The sequence below is a fragment of the Polypterus senegalus genome, chromosome 12 (genome assembly GCF_016835505.1).
Source record: "Polypterus senegalus isolate Bchr_013 chromosome 12, ASM1683550v1, whole genome shotgun sequence".
Classification (NCBI taxonomy): Eukaryota; Metazoa; Chordata; class Cladistia; order Polypteriformes; family Polypteridae; genus Polypterus; species Polypterus senegalus.
In genome coordinates, this window is record NC_053165.1 from 143,066,081 (window position 1) to 143,086,742 (window position 20,662).

The 20,662-nt window shown below is 38.7% G+C and overlaps 2 protein-coding genes across 4 annotated transcripts in view; one reads left to right on the plus strand and one right to left on the minus strand.

The window, feature by feature from the left end:
- The window catches only part of man2c1 (mannosidase, alpha, class 2C, member 1), a 42,976-nt gene extending 32,161 nt beyond the window's left edge, over positions 1-10,815 (plus strand). The window contains exons 22-26 of one of the 2 annotated variants that reach the window (XM_039773686.1): positions 1,141-1,250; positions 4,182-4,261; positions 7,673-7,824; positions 8,516-8,619; positions 10,507-10,815. In XM_039773686.1, the coding sequence (XP_039629620.1) occupies positions 1,141-1,250; positions 4,182-4,261; positions 7,673-7,824; positions 8,516-8,619; positions 10,507-10,624 (564 nt within the window). In that variant the 3' untranslated portion in view covers positions 10,625-10,815. The other variant, XM_039773687.1, reaches the window with a different exon arrangement.
- Positions 10,816-10,912: 97 nt separating this feature from the next.
- The window catches only part of neil1 (nei-like DNA glycosylase 1), a 29,798-nt gene continuing 20,048 nt past the window's right edge, over positions 10,913-20,662 (minus strand). For both annotated transcript variants that reach the window (XM_039773689.1, XM_039773690.1), the window contains exons 4-10: positions 20,470-20,581; positions 19,328-19,418; positions 16,536-16,660; positions 15,246-15,273; positions 14,967-15,025; positions 14,572-14,734; positions 10,913-11,102 (exon numbers count right to left, since the gene is read on the minus strand). In XM_039773689.1, coding sequence (XP_039629623.1) covers positions 11,050-11,102; positions 14,572-14,734; positions 14,967-15,025; positions 15,246-15,273; positions 16,536-16,660; positions 19,328-19,418; positions 20,470-20,581 — 631 coding nt within the window. In that variant the 3' untranslated portion in view covers positions 10,913-11,049. The remainder of the gene's footprint in view (positions 11,103-14,571; positions 14,735-14,966; positions 15,026-15,245; positions 15,274-16,535; positions 16,661-19,327; positions 19,419-20,469; positions 20,582-20,662) is intronic.

The window sequence follows — 20,662 nt, forward strand, 5'->3', positions numbered from 1 at the left end:
CATCTATTTTTCCTTCTACCCTAACGAGAGTGCCAGGCTCTGTGGCAGAGAAATACCCCACAGTAGGATGCTGCCACCTCCATACTTTACTGTAGGTATGGTGTGTTGTGGATGGTGAGCTGCATTGGATTTCCACCAGGTGTACCGTTTGATTTTGGTCTCATCTGACCATAAGACCTTTTTCCACTTGTCTGGCAAAGCTCAAGCGAGCCTTAATGTGGCCTTTCTTGAGAAGTGGCTTTTTCCTTGCGACCCTCCCGAACAAGCCACAATTGTGGAGTGCATGTGAAATTGTTGTTACTTGCACACAATGACCACTCTTGCCATCAAATCCTGTAACTCCTTCAAAGTGGCCATTGGCCTCTTGGTAGCCTCTCTTACCAGTTTCTTCCTTGCTCTTCCATCCAGACGGCCGGACCAGGGAGGGTCCTAGTAGTACCAAACACTCGCCACTTCTTTATTATGGACTTTATTGTGCTCCTTGGGATTGATAAAGCCTTTGAGATTTTTGTTTGTATCCATCTCCTGCCTTATGTCTGTCCACAACTTTATCCCTGAGATCTTTTGAAAGTGGCTTGCCACCCATAGTCTGTTGTTTGCTGTCAGTTGCTGTACCAAGCAAGGGAATTAATGCTCTGGGAACAGCTTCACTAATCACACCGATTACAACTGATCACAGGTGGAAGGAAGCCAGTAACTATGGTCTGCAATGGAAATGGTGGGCACTTGCAACTGATGGAGTTTAGGAGGGAGGTGATCTTTTATTAATCTCAGTATGTCTTGTTTTTTTTTATTTATTTTTTTTAATTCTTCTGAACTGTAGCTATGATATCTTTCACTTGGATGTTACAGATTGCATTGAGTAAGTAAACGTGGAAAAAATATTGGTTTGCGTGTTTTCCTTTAAGGATGTGAAGCAAAAAATAGGGAATATTTTGAAGGGGGGATTCTTTTCTATACCCACCGTATATGCTGTTTTAAAGATGTCCCCTTGTGCTGCTTATGTGACATTCTGATGACCAAACAGTATGAATTTGTAACAGAAAATGAACTTTGGAAGTTTTCTAGCTTATTAGATTGATTTTGTGAATTGTTTGTATGAAGGTTACGTCATTTTCAACTATCTGTTCTGTTTCATAGGTTTGGGGTCACAAATGGGCGGATGTGTCTGAACATGGATTTGGAGTAGCGTTGCTGAATGACTGCAAATATGGGTACTCCGTGCACAGGAACACACTCACCCTGTCCTTGTAAGTATTCTCTTTTCTGCCTTGTGTGCTTAATATGTGTAGTACTGGAGATAGACATTTTTTTTAAATTAATTTTATTGCAATCCATACAAATCAATCAAGTTTTTACAAAAAGAAAAATTGAGTTAAGGACACATCAATCCCCACTTTTTTTTAATGAAGCATTTTTTTTTTAATTTTCTGTATAATAAGCAATGGGCATTTATTTAAACTAAAACTGAATGTCATCAGATCTGTTAGTGCTGGTGTTAGCAGTCATTATGGGGAACATCATCATCTGGTGTGGTTTTTTTTTTTTTTTACTCCTGTTTAGAACTTTGTATGGTGATTCTGATATGTGACATACAGTGCATCCGGAAAGTATTCACAGCGCATCACCTTTTCCACATTTTGTTATGTTACAGCCTTATTCCAAAATGGATTAAATTCATTTTTCAATTCTACACACAACACCCCATAATGACAACGTGAAAAAAGTTTACTTGAGGTTTTTGCACATTTATTAAAAATAAAAAAAACTGAGAAATCACATGTACATAAATATTCAAAGCCTTTACTCAATTCTTTGTCGATGCACCTTTGGCAGCCATTACAGCCTAGCCTAAGTCTTTTTGAATATGATGCCACAAGCTTGGCACACCTATCCTTGGCCAGTTTCGCCCATTCCTCTTTGCATCACCTCTCAAGCTCCATCAGGTTGGATGGGAAGCGTTGGTGCACAGCCATTTTAAGATACTCCAGAGATGTTCATTTGGATTCAAGTCTGGGCTCTGGCTGGGCCACTCAAGGACATTCACAGAGTTGTCCTGAAGCCACTCCTTTGATATCTTGGCTGTGTGCTTAGGGTCGTTGTCCTGCTGAAAGATGAACCGTCACCCCAGTCTAAGGTCAAGAGCGCTCTGGAGCAGGTTTTCATCCAGGATGTCTCTGTACATTGCTGCAGTTATGTTTCCCTTTATCCTGACTAGTCTCCCAGTTCCTGCTGCTGAAAAACATCCCCACAGCATGATGCTGCCACCACCATGCTTTACTGTAGGGATGGTATTGGCCTGGTGATGAGCGGTGCCTGGTTTCCTCCAAACGTGACGCCTGGCATTCACACCAAAGAGTTCAATCTTTGTCTCATCAGACCAGAGAATTTTGTTTCTCATGGTCCGAGAGTCCTTCAGGTGCTTTTTGGCAAACTCCAGGTGGGCTGCCATGTGCCTTTTACTAAGGAGTGGCTTCGTCTGGCCACTCTACCATACAGGCCTGATTGGTGGATTGCTGCAGAGATGGTTGTCTTTCTGGAGGGTTCTCCTCTCTCCACAGAGGACCTCTGGAGCTCTGACAGAGTGACCATCGGGTTCTTGGTCACCTACCTGACTAAGGCCCTTCTCCCCAGATTGCTCAGTTTAGATGGCCGGCCAGCTCTGGGAAGAGTCCTGGTGGTTTCGATCTTCTTACACTTACAGGTGATGGAGGCCACTGTGCTCATTGGGACCTTTAAAGCAGCAGATTTTTTTTCTGTAACCTTCTCCAGATTTGTGCCTCGAGAGAATCCTGTCTCGGAGGTCTACAGACAATTCTTTTGACTTCATGCTTGGTTTGTGCTCTAACATGAACTGTCAACTGTGGGACCTTCTATAGACAGGTGTGTGCCTTTCCAAATCATGTCCAATCAACTGAATTTACTACAGGTGGACTTCAATTAAGCTGCAGAAACATCTCAAGGATGATCAGGGGGAACAGGATGCACCGTAGCTCAATTCTGAGCTTCATGGAAGAGGCTGTGAATACTTATGTACATGTGCTTTCTCAATTTTTTTATTTTTAATAAATTTGCAAAAACCTCAAGTAAACTTTTTTCACATTGTCATTATGGGGTGTTGTGTGTAGAATTCTGAGGAAAAAAATGAATTTAATCCATTTTGGAATAAGGCTGTAACATAACAAAATGTGGAAAAAGTGATGCGCTGTGAATACTATCCGGATGCACTGTACACACACAGCAGTGTTTGAAAAACATTTCTATCCCTCTGAGGACTGACTTGTTAGCAGGAAACGTAAATGTTCTGCAGATACTGATGTAGGTAAAATCCCCAGGGCATACTAGCATGGTTTTCTTTTCTAGGGCACACTGTACATTTGTTCGTTTATAGGGTTGTTATTATCACAATGTACATTAATGAAACTAATTTTCTGCATTGCAGCCATTACAGATGACATTCGCCCCCATGAGAGTTAAGTATGAAAGCTAACCGTGTTATTTAGGTGGAAGAGGAAACAACATCAGATTTACATGAAGTGGCTTGAGCTGCATACCACGCTATGTTTGTCCTGAAGCTCTCATTTCATCTGCAGAATAGATCGATAGCATTATTAAAAATAACCTTATGTGCATTATGCATACCATAGCAAGTAATTTTAGAAAACTGGCAAAGCTACTTGTGGTTTCTGTACGAATGAACTTATAAAGTGTGACAGGATATCAGTAAGATCAGTAGACATGTTGATGACCTGCACAGATGACATTGCCTTCAGGCTGTAGTTCAGCTTTTGCACATGCATATTATCACAGTGCAATCTCAAAGTCAAGAGGTACATGACCGCAAAACTCCACTTGAAAGTTACATCAAGCACCAAGAGGCAATATCTTTATAAATTGTGAGCAATGAAGAATCTCTAGGAAGCTGTAGTCTCATTACATACATTTGTACCCTGAAAAAAAACTGTTATAGGAATTAAAAGAGATGTGCTATTGGCAAGCAAAACCATATGCAGGTATGGCAGGGTGCAGAAGAAGCTTCCTGCATTCCGTACATGAACCTTGAACAACTGTGTCTTTTTTCCAGGAGCTGACATAGTAAATGGGGTGTTGTGGCCTTTTCAAATATTGTCTGACCTGAGTCACATGCTTTTTTGACTTGCTGTGCAACATGTGCATTTCAGGTTACGAGCACCAAAGTCTCCTGATGCCACGGCTGACATTGGATGGCATGAGTTCACTTATGCTGTGATGCCTCATCAAGGTAGGACTCAAGATGGTGGCTGCCCACTGAGAAAACATTTCTAATGTCATTGGTAATGTGCAGTACCTTTTCTGTCTTTGATATTGTAATAGACTGAAGTCGAAAACAGGGAGCAGATTTTGTAGTAACTTGCAGTTTGTTGAAATCCTGCATCAGAACCGTGCCTCTGAACTTTCTGATTATATGACTCTTTAAAGGAGAGGGAAAAAAATGTAATTTTATTATACAGTACTAGGGGGCTTTGCCCCCTCCCCACACCCTCCCTGCGCTGTTGTGAAGAGGGGGGCTGAACACACCCCAAGGAGACGTGGTTGCTCCACCGAAACCCCTTCTAAACGGTGATGCAATGGGAAACAAATACAGTTGTTTTTTTTACCTCCTCTTTGCTCAATCAGCTGCTGCTAAGCCGTGTGATCTGCATCTCGTGCGGCGCTTCGAATGTTTAAAAGCCTGTACAGCAGCTGTCCTTTTCTCTCACTGCCTTGTCTCTCTTCTCCCCCAGGCATCCTCAAACACTATGCGATCTCTTTTTATTGTTCTGTTGTTTCACCAAGTTATATTTTCCGTTTGTTTGCGCTAATGCGATCTTTACTATAATTTTTTTGAGACTTTCGAATTTTCCTACTTCCATTATTTTTTTTTTGTTCCTTTTTATTAATTTTATTACAATCCATACAAATCAATCAAGTTTTTACAAAAAGAAAAATTAAGTTAAGAACAAATCGATCCCCACCCCTGAGAGAGAGAGCAAGCCAAACGGCGTGAAATTTAAGGTTTGTAAACATACCTAAATTAATAAATTCTCTGTGCTTTATGAACTTATTTTAAAATATTACTGATTAGATCCTGCCATGTTTTGAAAAAGGTCTGTACAGATCCTCTAACTGAGTATTTGATTTTTTCCAACTTCAAATAATATAACACATCGGTTTCCCACTGACTTAAAAGAGGAGAGTTTGGGTTCTTCCAGTTTATCAGAATAAGTCTGCGTGCCAACAGTGTAGTGAATGCAATCACAGTTTGTTTGTCTTTCTCCACTTTAAACCCCTCTGGAAGAACCCCAAACACAGCTGTTAATGGGTTAGGAGGGATTGTGACACCGAGGCTGTCTGAGAGGTAATTAAAAATTTTTGTCCAGAATAATGTTAATTTGGTGCAGGCCCAGAACATGTGACCTGTTGAGGCTGGGGCTTGGTTGCAACGTTCGCAGGTTCGATCATGTCCTGGAAACATTTTGGAGAGTTTTAGTCGAGACAGATGTGCTAGATATATAATTTTAAGTTGTATAATTGTATGCTTTGCGCATATGGAGCTCGAGTGAATTCTCTGCATTGCTACTTTCCACTCCTTTTCTGATATATTGATTGAGAGATCTTTTTCCCAGTGTCCTCTTGGATCTTTGAAAGGGAGGTATTGTAAAATGATTTTATATATTGTAGAGATGGAGTCCTTGAGATTGAGCAATATTTTTTCCAGCATGGATGTGGGTGCAAGATGAGGAAAATCTGGAAGATTCTTTTTAACAAAGTTCCTGATTTGAAGATAGTGAAAGAAATGTGTAGCTGGAATGTTAAATTTGGAATGTAATTGTTCATAGGATGCAAAGACTTGTCTATATAAAGATCTCTTTTTGAGACTTTCAAATTTTAGTACTTCCATTATCTCTAACCTGCTCTGCACGTGTATCGTGCCAATGTTTTTAAATTCTTTACGATGTTCTACTTTGTCTTTTATTTCTAGTCCTGGGCATGGTTAAATCTCTTGGCACAAAGTCTAGTCTAACGGGACGGGCTGATTATTACTTGCCTAATTTTCAGAATTTGCACATCGATTATTTTGGTTCTTTTTTGCATTCTTTTCTCTCCAATGCTTTTATGTCTCTTTTCGATGTGGTGCTCTTTCTTCTTCGCTTAGTCAATGATATGTCATCTAGAACATATAAAATTTTTAAGAGCTGAGAGCACAGGAAGTGTGTCTGCCAAAAGCATTCCAACCACTGAGAGGTTAGATGACCGTGGTCTTGTTTGAAAATGGTTGTAAGTAGTGTGTGACTTGCAAAAGACACTGTCTCACGGGACTTGCTTCCAAAGGTTGTAAGTATGATGTGACTTGGCCATCTCGCGGGACATGAAGGTGTCTCTCTGTCTCTCTTCAAAAGATTACGTCTTGTCCTAAAATGTTCTTTTTTTATAATAGAGAGGCATATAATTAACTATTATTTAGAAGGTACAGATAGCATGCCTGCTTCTTGATCATGAGATCATGGTAGTGACTGGTAATGTCTTGATATGTGACTTACTGGCAAATGAGGCTGCATTGCATCAGTGAAGTAATTTGTTGTAAGCTAATCTTTACAGCTACTCTTGTCAGGGTGTACTCGCACTAGGCATGTCTGTTCCGTACTGTGCCTAAGTGCGATTGTCCCCCTAGTAGCCTGCACGGACACTGTGCTTAACATTCTGGGCCTGGGCCACTTTCGTCATGACCATGTGACTTTGTGTAAAGCCAAAACATGATCCGAACACGGTGTGACAGCATGCATGTCAAAACGACTTTACTTATTTTGTGGTTGTTTTGGAGTCGAATAGGGCAGGATAACGCTCTGTCCTCTTTTAGATTTTTTGAGTGTGCAGTGCAGCATGTTGCTGATAATCGTGCTGCACATCCAAGAAGCTTTTTATGGTGACAAATGATGTTATGGGAGGAATCTTCGGCTCTTCTTGCCAACTACAATTCAAGTTCATGCGTAAAGTGAGAATGAAAATCTGCTTTTAACTCAAAAGGTTTTGAATGAAATGAGAATTGCACTTTCTGACTTGTCACATCATTGACATCGCGTCTGTTTTTCGCGCTTGGGCACATTTAGCGATCACACTGTTCCTAAATGCTACACAGCCGTGCTTAGGCCTACCTTTTTCAAGTAGGCGAGGGTACGTCACAGAGCAATCACACTAGTGAAACGAATGAGACTTTGTGGAATTACTTGTGGACAAATGTGCTTGGGCACGGAATGAATTACCAGTGTGAGTAAAACCTTAAATGTTTAAAAACAGGCAGAGATTCAAACAAGTGTTCCCTTTTGGGTGTACAGTCAGATAGGTTTAGGATGTCATGGTGCATCTTTATTTATAAGTAAATGGCACAAACCTCCTACAGTTTGAATTTGTGTTTTATTTTATCCTTGAAAATACAAATAAAAGCCAGCATTTATTGAACCCCTGCCCTTTTATACTGTATTATTGCAACATAACAAGGTAGGCATCTTAAGCTTAGCAAGGATGCCTTCAACAAAACAACAGTGACCTGTCTGTCTCATTTTAAGTGATGCCATTGAGATGAACTTGTAAGGTCAGAGTACCTTAGAATCAACTGATCACAGCAACTCTTCATTTGTTTCCTTTTTCCCTAAAGGCTCTTTTCAGGAAGCTGGCGTTATCCAGTGTGCATACAACATGAACTTTCCCCTTCATTGTGTTCCCACACAAAGGAGTCCTTCCCAGGCCGTGTCATGGAGTGCTTTTTCAGTAGACTGTCCTGCTATCATCCTGGAAACCATAAAACAGGTGAGTTTTTGAGCTGCTGATGCTCAACGGCTCCTTAACTTCTTAGATGCAAAGGAGCAGCAATGCCACTGAGATACATAGTGCAAGCCAAATGTGGGCACTGCTGTAGATCACAAAGGAAAACTTAAGCACACTGATTCATTTCGCAGTTCAGAAATGGACGGGTTGTTTTCATATTTAGGAAACAAAATGTTCCAATGCCCGACTTTGCAGAGACTGTGCCCTTCAGCTACCATCAAGACCTACAGCTGTATCACGTCTCTTCCACCACATTTCTCAAGGGAATGAGCGGCATATACATTACAGTCGTTTAAATGCATTTTCCAGAATGGATTTTAGTATTCATGTTTCTGGACTTCAGTTAAACAATTCAGTGCAGTCTGGTTTGCTTATTAGGGCCTGTTCCTCAGGTCTACAACGTGTCATTTTCTCTGTTCTATTTAAGTGTCTGATGATACCCCTTTTTCTGTAAGTGCCTTTTATTTTAGCTTCTCAAGTCGCACTTTACTGCTTTATCGTACCAGCTGAGAAATCTAGAAGATGAGAAGTCTGATATACTGTCAGCTTTCTTTAGGTTTAGTGTGTCATAACCTACAGAAGATATGGAATTCATTTTTTAGTCTACAGGCTGCATTTGTTAGTTAGCCGAGTGCTTTGTGTACGCCAACTGCTTTCTATTTGAATTTGACAGGCGGAGGACCAGAAGGATGCTGTCGTACTGCGGCTTTATGAGTCTCACGGCAGCACAGTCTCAACTATGCTTCGCACCACTCTCGCTGTTAAGGCTGCCTACTAGTGAGTATATCTGAGGAGAGACGGCAGAAATAATTACATTTTAAATTTGTTACACATACTTTATAGAAATGCTTTGGTTGCCTTTTTCTGTTGTAGGTTAAATCCATTTTTTCACATTTCATATAATAAAATATACAAAAAATATTTTCAAGTAAAGCAATTTTATTTATTTTAGTTATAAATGGACTAAAAAGCAAAAAAATTTAATTTTCTTTAACCGCAATTTTCATGGTTATATGTGACTAAAACAAAATCGTGGGGCGCCCATAAATTAATTGATTCAAAGAATTTTTGAAATTTGTTTAGGATAGTGGGGAATTACAATGTTGTTGTTTTTTTATATTTTATGATGATAGTAGCTATTGTATTAATTGATTGATGTGCGCCACATCAAGTCTGTTGTGGGGACTGAACTGGTAACCTTGTGGGTTGCAGTCCATTAGTGGACAACCGTCTTGGAGATTTATGAGTGTGTAAAACAAAAAGTCAAACATAACCAAATTTCCAAATACTGGAAACAGGCAAATGATTAGAAGAGAAAGCATTTGATATACAATGAGAGGAAACGTCTGTGACATTAGAGACACTTTTGATGATACTTGACAAGTCCGAGATAGGACAGACTTGCATAAGTACTGAGGCCAGAGGCAAGTATCATCTAACTTTCACTCCTGTCCTTTTGGAGCAGAGATTATCCTTGGGATGATGTGCCTGGTAGTCCTGAACACATAATTTATATTTCAAAAAAATGCATTATAATTGTACCGTTTAGTGTTTACCTGAATCATTGCAGTTAGGGTGAGTAGACAGTAAAAACAATACCTGCTTTTCACTCGTAAATGTCCCATCATGTTCAGTGTACCTTGTTTTAGCAGTAATATATGCAACTTCTAAAAGCTACCAAATGTTTGCTCCGTTTAATTCCTGGTTAAGTCAGTACCAAGCATCATAAAACATAAAAACATTTAAAAGAAAAACAGTTTCTGCAAATATGGAAAAAGGATCTTCATTGGGCTTTTATTAAATCCTTATGGAGATCCTGATAATCGGTGCATCACAACATTCTCAAGCCCAGTGAATCCTATTTATGATCTGGGGTGGCACTGGCAGAATTGGGTGCAAGGCAGGGACCAGCCATGGGTGAGACACTAGTGCAGGGCCTAGTTAATACGCACACTTGCTGTTACCATAAATTCATCAAAAAGTTTAATGTCTCTGCCTGCCCCAGCTATTAGAGGATAACTCAGTGTGGCTAACACAAAAGCCATCCAGGCTTTACTCATTGGCTGTTAACACAGGAATGGACATGCAGTGTAAAGGACCGAGAAGAAACAGCTGTTGGAGGTCACCATTGTCGGTCCTCTTCAGCAGATTACTGTAATGCATCTTAGAAAATCTCACTTCAGGACCCACAGGATCACATTATGATTGAACACTGCAATATTGTGGAAATCTTTTGAAGATCATAATACTTCATATTTTAAGTACTACATTCTCTACACAAACAGTTATGGGGGTCCAAAGCCTACCCTGCACAGGATGCAAATCCATTAAGGTGCCAACTTGTGCACACACCCATCACTACTCTGACAATGGGCCAGCCTAGACTTGGTAAACAGGCCCGACCTGCGCATCTTTATAACCAAACACAAACTGAGGAAGAAGGTGCAAACTCCATAGATGCAACAAGCAGACATGAGGTTTGAACCGAGGCAGATGTACTATTTATGTCATCCCTGTTTTGTTTACTTTCTATGGAATGGCACACACTTCACATCAAAGTCATCCCAGATAGTGCTCACTCGCTATTAGCAGTGGTGGCGGAGTTTCTGTTTAGTGCTTGCCGAGAGCATTTTAAAGAAATCGCGGACTTTGTATCTCTTACAGCTGTGATCTTCTTGAGCGCCCTGATACAAGTCACCCTGTAGCAAGTGCCCCAGCATCTGAGTTCTCCTTGACCTTCAGGCCATTCCAGATCACCAGTCTTCTACTCGTCCTTCAGTGAACCAGAGGCGTTTCTTCCAGACTTCTGAAGCACCAGACCTTCCTTGTGCTGCTGTGCCTTTCAAGTATTTTGATAGACCTTAATGAAGTAAGGCGACACTTTTTATATCTTTGAATGTCTTTCATTGTTTCAGAAGTTGAAAGATGCACGTTTGTTACCAAATAAACATTAGTCATTTATCAGAGAAAAGATTTAATTGGAATGCCTTTTGTTTTATGCAAAGAAACAGCTTTCAAGTTATAGTTTGGGTTCTTTTGTAACATATTTTTAAAGATAGAATCCATTAAAAACAGCTAATATTTTTTTTTATTTTAAAAAGTGTTTTTTGGAAATACAGTAGTATAAAAATAAAAGCACAGTATATATTGTGCTATTGTGCAATATATATTGCATTCATATTAAAAATATAATCAGCTTTTCAAACATCAGCTAGGTTTTGACTTCACTTTTCTGCTCCTAAGATTCATTTTTCTTGATCCTAAAAAACAAACAAACAACAATGTCAATTCACCATACATTCCTGTCTAGAAGTCACAGAGGGTGGAGAAGGAAAGCCTTTTAAAAGAAGCTGTAATTATGATGGCTGAGAAAGACCACTGTCATGCTAAATTTGGCGTTTTGGTTGTTAAGTTGTTCAGTAAGTAGAAAATAAAAACCTTCAGAGCAAAAATTGACCTTCCTGCTTTCTGACATGGAGTCAGAAAAACAAACAAGTGCTACAGTATAAACCTTTCTATTGATAGTGCGCACCGCACTGAAATGCCTTGACGAATAATCGTGTCAAAGAAATGTGTGCAGTTCAGCGTGTAACGTTAACACTTCTGTCTACATTGTGAATAACAGTTCTGCTCTCCAAGCTGGCAATTGGAGTGAGATAGTATAATCGGTCTCTCTTGGTGAAAGATTTAACTCCTACTCCGTTAAGGTGAATCTACTTGTAGTGTGAGCATCTGTCCTCAACATGACAGCAGACTCCCAATTTCACTGCAAGGGAAGTAGAAAAAGTTTACTTTCCACTGATTTTCCTATTTAGGCATCTTTTTGTTCTGTATGTTTTAACCACAAAAAGTGGCAGAGAGGCTCTCCAGTCTTGTCTGGTATTTACATTAAAGCAATGGTAAACATTTTTATGCACATACAGTCAAATGAAAAAGTTTGAGTTTCTTTGAAAACTCAGCCAATGATAAACAAAAATCCAAAGTAGCAACTTCCTTTTAATATATGACATGCCTTATGGAAACAGTAGTATTTCAGCAGTTACAGTAAGTTTACTGGATTAACAGAAAATATGCAATATAACAAAATTAGATAGGTGCATAAATTTGGGCACCCCAACAGAGATATTACATCAATATTTAGTTGATGTGAATGTGAATTTCCTCTTGGGATTAATAAAGTATCTATCTATCTATCTATCTTGAGCCTCCTTTTGCCAATATAACAGCCTCTAGACGCCGTCCTCCTATAGCCTTTGATGAGTGTCTGGATTCTGGATGGAGGTATTTTGACCATTCTTCCATACAAAATCTCTCCAGTTCAGTTAAATTTGATGGCTGCCGAGCATGGACAGCCTGCTTCAAATCATCCCATAGATTTTCTATGATATTCAAGTCAGAGGACTGTGACGGCCATTCCAGAACATTGTACATCTCCCTCTGCATGAATGCCTTTGTAGATTTCAAACTGTGTTTTGGGTCATTGTCTCAGTGGAATATCCAACCTCTGTGTAACTTCAACTTTGTGACTGATGCTTGAACATTATCCTGAAGAATTTGTTAATATTGGGTTGAATTCATCTGACCCTCGACTTTAACAAGGGCCCCAGTCCCTGAACTAGCCACACAGCCACACAGCCTGATGGAACCTCCACCAAATTTGACAGTAGGTAGCAGGTGTTTTTCTAGGAATGCAGTGTTTTCTTCTTCCGCCATGCGAAGCGCTTTTTTTTAATGACCAAATAACTCCATTTTTGTCTCATCAGTCCAAAGCACTTTGTTCCAAAATGAATCTGGCTTGTCTAAATGAGCATTTGCATACAACAAGCGACTCTGTTTGTGGTGTGAGGGCAGAAAGGGCTTCTTTCTCATCACCCTGCCATACTGATGTTCTTTGTGCAAATTGCGCTGAATTGTAGAACGATGTACAGATACAGCATCTGCAGCAAGATGTTCTTGCAGGTCTTTGGAGGTGATCTGTGGGTTGTCTGTAACCATTCTGACAATCGTGCTCATATGCCACTCCTATATTTTTCTTGGCCTGCCAGACCAGGATTTAACAGCAACTGTGCCTGTGGCCTTCCATTTCCTGATTCCATTCCTTACAGTTGACACTGACAGTTTAGACCTCTGAGATAGTTTTTTGTAGCTTTCCCCTAAACCATGAGACTGAACAATCTTTGTTTTCAGATCTTTCGAGAGTTGCTTTGAGGATCCCATGCTGTCACTCTTCAGAGGAGAGTCAAAGGGAAGCACAACTTGCAATTGACCACCTTAAATACCTTTTCTCATGATTGGACACACCTGTCTATGAAGTTCAAGGCCTAACAAGCTAATCCAACCAATTTGGTGTTGTAAGTAATCAGTATTGAGCAGTTACACGTATTCAAATCAGCAAAATTACAAGGGAACCCAAATTTCTGCATAGCCAGTTTTTCACATTTGATTAAATTTCCTACAACTAAATACTGCTTCACTAAAAATCTTTGTTCGGGAAACACCCCAGTACTCAGATGTTCCTAGGAAACGAAAGACATACCACTGTTATATTTTTTGTTGTAAGCAGAGTAAACTATTATGCAGGCTGAGAGCTTTTTCATATGACTGTATCACAAGACTACTTTCATGCTGCACTGGCCACGATGTGTTTGAATCAGAAGTTCTGAATTTGTTGAGATGCAACCTATCAGAATGACATGTTCTACAAAGCTGCTGTAAATCACAATATCCATTTTTGAAGCTTAATGGTAACAAAGTATTGATACATGAGATAGCACTTTCTAAAATGCAAAGTAATCCCCACAGAAAAACCTCTAACAAAACACCAAGGATTATGTAAGTGTTGTTACAAATAAATAAATCCGGAAGAGAAGGACGTTAGTCACCATACTAGACTTGCTACTTGTACATACAGAATCAAGTGGCCACTCCCAAGATACAGTACGGTACTGCAGTTTGTTTTGGCGCATCTATGTTCATGTAAAAAGATTGCATTTTATTGGTACTTGCTTAACAAAACACATTGTGCTGTATAGGGAATAAACCCTGAAATCTCATTGGGTCACATTGTTAATCCATGTTCTGTAAGAACTTTGTTCACTCTGCCTTTACATGCAAATCAAATCAAATTTAGATAGTTAGTTACATTTATATGACACTTTTGGGACCCCCAATATGTTTTACGTAGACAGTGGGGAGCCACTTCAAATACCATCAATGTGTAGCACTCACCTGAATAATGTGATGGCAGTCATTTTCTGCACCAGTACACTCAGCACACGTTAACAATTAAGTTGTGAAGGGGTGAGAGACAAAATCAGGAGATGACTAGGGGGCCAGAATAGACAATGTCACAATGGGCAATTTAGCCAGGACACTGGGGTACACCCTACTTTTTATAAAGGATGCCAAGGGTTTTTTTTTTATGACCACAGAGAATCAGCACCTCGGTTTTATGTCACATCCAAAAGATGGCACCATTTTTACAGTGTCCCTGCCATTTTGTGCACAGGGATATAATTTTAATACTACATCAAAACAAAAAGGAAAAAATAAATGTGAATCTATTTCAGAATTGACTTTTAATATTACAATATTATTGTGTTTTGATGCAGGACTGTGATAACAAGATCTTAATGTTCCCTGCAATTCCCAGCGTTGATTCCACGTAAGCTTTTTACAGCAGTAAGAAAGCAACATTTGGTTTAAAGAATAAATCCTTTCATTCCCTACCTTTCTTCACAGCAGCAGCAGCCTCCTCATTTTCAAGTTCTGTTCTTTTTTTGTCTGTATGCAGTTTTTCAGACTCATATTCTTCAGAAACCTCATCTTTCTCACGCTCGGTATCTTTCCCTTTTTTTCTTTTAGGCTTCTTTTCCTCTTTTTCTACAATTGGCTATGAAAGTCAAAAAGAAAACTGAAACAGTCAGAAACAGATAAAACATTAAAGTGGGATGTAAGTTTTAGTTATTGGTAAAATGATAAGAATTCCGATTTTAACCTTGCACAACGTCGACTGCTTAAACAGTTACCAGCCAGACTTTACCTGAACTTCAATGTTGCATGCGATTCTCTTATCCAAATTAGTCACGTAACAAGATACAAAACATACTGGGGAAAAATCTCACCTTTTCATCACTATCTTCTACATTTTGCTTATTGGTTTTCTTTCTGCGAGACTTCAAGCCTAAAATATATATATAAAAAAAAAGTTAAATTGTTCAGTATGTTGAGATTAGAGTGAGAGGTTGTGAGCATGCGCTGTTACGTGTTGCTGCACCCACCACACGAGGAAACACCTCAAGAATCCCAAATTAGGACCCGAGGGAAATCGTGCAGTGGGTGACACCGCAGCACCACACTAGTCTGAATGATTAGAAAGACAGAAGATGACAGAAAAAACAGACCTTTAGGAGCCAAAGGTCCAGGGTCTCCCTGTAAAAAGAAAACGGCTAATTAGCAAATATGACAAGACTTTTGAAATGAAAAAAGAGAAGAGATGTTTTCAGTTCGTCCTTAGTCAACATTAATAAAAGGTCTGCTGGTTCTTTTTTTCTTAGTAAGCTGCCAGCATTTGCAGATACCCAGGCACAGCTCTCTGACGATTCTTTACTGTAGTAGTAGCTGTTTTCATCTTTTGTGTTGTAACACAATCAAGAAAGAAGGATGAATGGGCGCTCGTTTGATGGGTTCTGCCCTCTGTCTTATTTTTAGGTATTTTAGTTGCTAGTGGCAAGTTCTGCTCTTTACCTTCTAATATTCATTCTATTTTACTATTAAATAAGTACAGGATAACCATATGGCGTATTACATTGGTTATATTTATTAAAAATATGCCTAACTGTATGCTTTTACATTGATATGACTAAGCAGCAACAAAAAGTTACCATTATTAATCAGACCTGCTCCTGCATATTTGATAAAAGGATTAAATGAGCAAGCCTTGTTTTTGGAAACTAAACCTTCAGTTTTGTCCACAGCAGTTTTATCTCCATATTTCAGTTCTATCCAACACTGCATTGTTAATACTACGTAATACAACACACTTCCCAGCCTGACAGGACAGTCCAGGAGTGTTCTTTCCATTAGTATTTCTTTAATAAATTACTCTGTTAACACACAAGCAAATTTCCCAGACATAAGAACGTAAGAAATCTGACAAGAGAGGAGACCATTCAGTCCATGAAGTCTGAGTGTTTAGCGGAGAGCTGAGCTGTCCCAATATCTCATCCTGATTCTTCTTAAACGTTCTCAAGGTTTCTGCTTCCACTGCATGTCTCGGTAGTTTAGTGATTTAGTTTCTCAGGAATTCAATAGAGTCGCCTCATTTCATCACACGGATGATTCAATTACTTCACAACCTTACATTATACACCCTATTAAGCGTATATCTACCATAGGCCTCTTTGTAAACAACATTTGCACCATCGTATTGTATATAATTGATCGTGTTTCATTCCATCATATGAAAGAGTGTTGATAGACATCAAGTATAATTTACTTTGGTTGGCACATGCTGATTAGCAACATTGCCTAAGTCTGCCTAAGCACTCATTGATACTTGATTAATGGAAATGGCTGTGCCTTTTTATAACATGAATATTTCACCTTCCTCAATCACTTCCCTCAAGGTAACCAACTTGCAATTTCTCTGTTATTCTAACTCTTAAAAAGTAGCTTTCTTTGTCTCTTTAAACCTGAAACCAGATGGTTCTTCCATTATGATCACGCGTGGAGTTCATTCCTGGAACACAGTAACACTGCAGCCAGCCTTTGAAAGAAGAGTAGTCATTGGATTGTTCCGGGTCATAGCCTTTGCCTCCTGAAATAGAAATAGAAAAACCTTGAAGTGGGGCTCTCCATACTGTCTGAGACGTGTGGGTTTGTGCAGCACAATTACAAGTAACTTTATTCTTTTTTTAGTAAATATGCCAGCATAAACGATACAGTAACCCTACTTGCATGCCTATTTATGTTGATCTCCATGTACATGTTGTAAAATTCTCAATTTGTTAATGGGGCTCATAAAATTCAGTGGTGCATTAAATAAAGGGAAAATAATTTATCTGCAATATTACTATATATAATAAGCAAACTAATTCACTGAACTGTACACATACAGTGGATTAGCAGCAGATTTCCACCCTCACTTGTACTTTATATAATTTGGACAGTGTGCTCACTGTGACAAAGTATTATATAAAAGAAAGACTGATAATTCTAAATGTAGTGCCTTTTTGGCATCAGTCACTGAAATGGCCATCACAAGTTATATCGACGTAGCTGAAACAGAATGGAAACTGCACTTCTCTAGGCGTCCGTGTTAAATAACTTCATGTAATCCCCGAATTCTGTTTGTCGGTGTATTTTGCTTTGCAGTCTTTCATGAGAATCATAATTCCTGATAATTTAGGTAATGTTTCTTTAGTTTCGACTTAATTGCATGCACTGTCTAATATGGCCACCTACTAGATTAGGTATAGAAAAAGTAATGGTAATAATAAGAATTCTTTACATTTATATATTGCTTCTTTTACTACTTGAAGCAAAATCTTCATTTCACATTCACCTTACTCAGGAAACAAAGAACTGACTGGAGGACTTAATGCTTGATCTCCTTAAAATAAAATGCTTACCGTGTTGGAATATAAATAATAATGTCGAGCTGTTGTTTGGGCAACAATGTTCACAGCAAGGTTATTATAGTTTTGCCTTTTTATATTAGTTTTTATTTCTATATTTTTTCTGACCTTACTTGGAAATTCAGTTTAGTTTTAGTTTTCCTTCATTGTGTATTTTAGTTTTAGTTTAGTTTTTATTTCACAAAGGTATTTCTATTTTATTTTTATATATATATTAGTTTCAGTTTTAGTAATTATGGTATGGAGCGCCTACGGAGTTACTTTTGTGTCACAATCAGACAGAACTGCACACTTAACAGATTTAGATATGAGTTTAATGTTAGTGGAAGCTTACTATACTGCCTAGTTTACTATCTGGTTTTGTTTTTGTCTAATACAACCAAACATAATCAAAACTAGACACTGAATATGAACAATTTTATCATTTTTAAAATATTTTCTCATGAAAATCACAAGAGCTTAGGAAGAACAGGACTCTTAGGCTTGAGTCAGTGTGCAGGCCCCACCAGGCTGTATTGAGGGAAACAAAGAACAACAAGCATGTAGTGTCAAGGTTAGGGGTGGTAAATCTTGAATAGCCCACCATAAGAACAGTAAACCCATAATGAGCAGAGCAGGAGCAGGTAATAAGAGTATGGACAGGCACAAAACGACAGAGACAGCGTCCGAGATTAAGAACAACATATACATTATCTAAACCTGCTTATCTAGAATAGGATTGCAAAACTTACAAGGGTTAAAGACTAACGGCAAGAATATTCATTCAAAAACTAAAACTAAAAATATTTTAGTAAATTATTATTTTATTTCAGTTAGTCTTTCCAGCTACTTTAATAGTTTTGTTTAGTTTTAGTTTTTAATTTTGGTTTTGTTAATTATTTTATTTCAGTTTACGAAAATGTTTTTTTAATAATAGTTTCAGTTTTGATTTTAGTTTTTGTTAACTATAATAACCTTGGTTCACAGTACACTGTACACCTCCTAATTCTTCATTCATCCAGATATTCACTGGCATAATCCATGTAACGACTGAGAAAAGTCAGCGCCTAACGAAAGCTCAGAGGGTATGAAGTGCAGTCACCCCCAGTAGGCCCGCAGTATAAAAACGCTTTTCTCTTTCAGTGGTGGCAAGCAGTTTGTTTTATAATTCCAACCGCATTGGCAGCCTTGAGCTAAGAATTTTCACCCATTGTTATTATTCAGTATTTTTCATTTGTACCACAGTCTATTATGAATTCTCCCTTTTTTCATTCAAAATTACTGTTTGTGTAATCAACATTTACAGGAATCTACAAATATTGGTTATCGTGTCTTTGTGTGGATACAAGACCGGCAACAACATTGACCGCGTACCTATTAGTTCACCCTCATTTGCTCAAAGTGGGGAAAAACAAAAGACATGCAGGATGATCCACGAGGCAGCAGCCCACCTCCATCACCACCAAATGCAAACAACAAACTTGACATTTAAAGAAGAATGTCTGGAAACCCATTTTTGTAACACAATATAAAACCAAGCCTGTTAAACGGGGCACAAGAAATAACCAGCAAAGTTTCTTCTTTTTAAAAAAAGATTCTATGTGTTGTTAATTTCAGAAATATTTGATTAGATATAATAAGCAACTGGCTATGCCTGAAGCTGCATACCTTCCTTACTAAAAAACTGACCGGACTATAATGAGTGATGATAAAAGTGGATTACAGAAGGCAAAGAACTCCGAGAAGAAAAGAACTGAACGGAATCTCAGTAGCTGAAATTAAAATGATGGAATTTACAAACTGTGTCAACATTTAGTAATAATATTCAGGAGTCCCTACAGTCAGTTAAATATTTAGCTTGCATTTACCCATTTTAACAACTTCCAAAGGCACAAAGTGACAGAGGTCAAGTATGTCAGGGCGCTCCTTTTTCTGCTTGATTTTCTTGCTCAAAGTTATCTGCAAAAGGAACCGTTAAAGATTCAGCGAACGCCGCCAGAAAAATAAGAATCATTTCATACATTGTTTTTTGTGGTATATGTGGTTTCTTTCATTGCTAGATAAAGCAGCCTTCACTTGGAAGTTTATTATGGCCTTGAAAATGTCAGGTTTGGCCACAGAAAGGAATGCACTGAATACTTTCTGGATATTTTGGAACATACTTACACTTGGGGACACATAAAGTAAAGTATCTATCTACCTAGTCAGTTTCCATTTAGCCTTAATGACTAAATAAGGGATTGAGGAGAAAACTTGACAGGCCAAGAGAGCTGTGTGCTAAAACGTGACAGGTACCTGGAGCATAAATACAGTTTGTCACCCAAATGTAGCCGTTTGCTAAAGAGGTGCGTTGGTGGGAATACACTCAATAAGCCGGCATACAATGTTTTCCTTGCACTTTCTGGATCTGAACAACTGTATCTTATCAGGATAACTTGGCCACTTTAAAACATGCTGTGAGACTGTGTCTACTACTTATAACCGAACATTAAATGAAAAACATACTCTATTTGTAATCTATTCTGTTTACTTTATATTGCACCATCTTATATATCCTCAGTAAGACACATGTACAAATAATGTAATAACATCTTACATCTACATTTGTACAAGTTTTTGACTCAATGTGGACATTTTCAAGCAAAGTGTAGATTCCTAGGGTTACTTGATCTGCTGCATAATATTTCTATTCTACTGCCATCAGGGTTTCCACTGAGCTACAGCGGACCTTTCCATTGGCAGCTATCCACATTTACCTGACAGGAATGAAAAGCCTGAAGTGGACAAGCAGAACAAAGGCTCCTGGTCTGCATGCTGCATTCTTCTCTTGGCAACTCAAGCCAGGCACTGAACAGCTAGTCTGCGATGAGGCCTGTGCTCTTATCAAAAAGGGCCAATCCCATTACTTCAAAGAAGAAGACAAAAAAATAAAATGACAGCATGTCCCTTAACTCTGCGCTAGCTCAAATGAGTTGACAGGGACGACTCGGGTAGAGCAAACATCTGTTACCTCAGGCGTTTGGCACTGGTTATCTTCTGCTTTGACTTCCACATTTGCCTTGCTTTTTGGTAATAGGTTGTCCAAGACTGTCCTTGCTTTAACAAAAGGGGGAATCTTCACCCTGTCATTAAAAGAGAAAGATTATATCATGCAACAATTCACAGGCAGTGAATTTACTGAGTAGACTACAGAATGAGGGTGG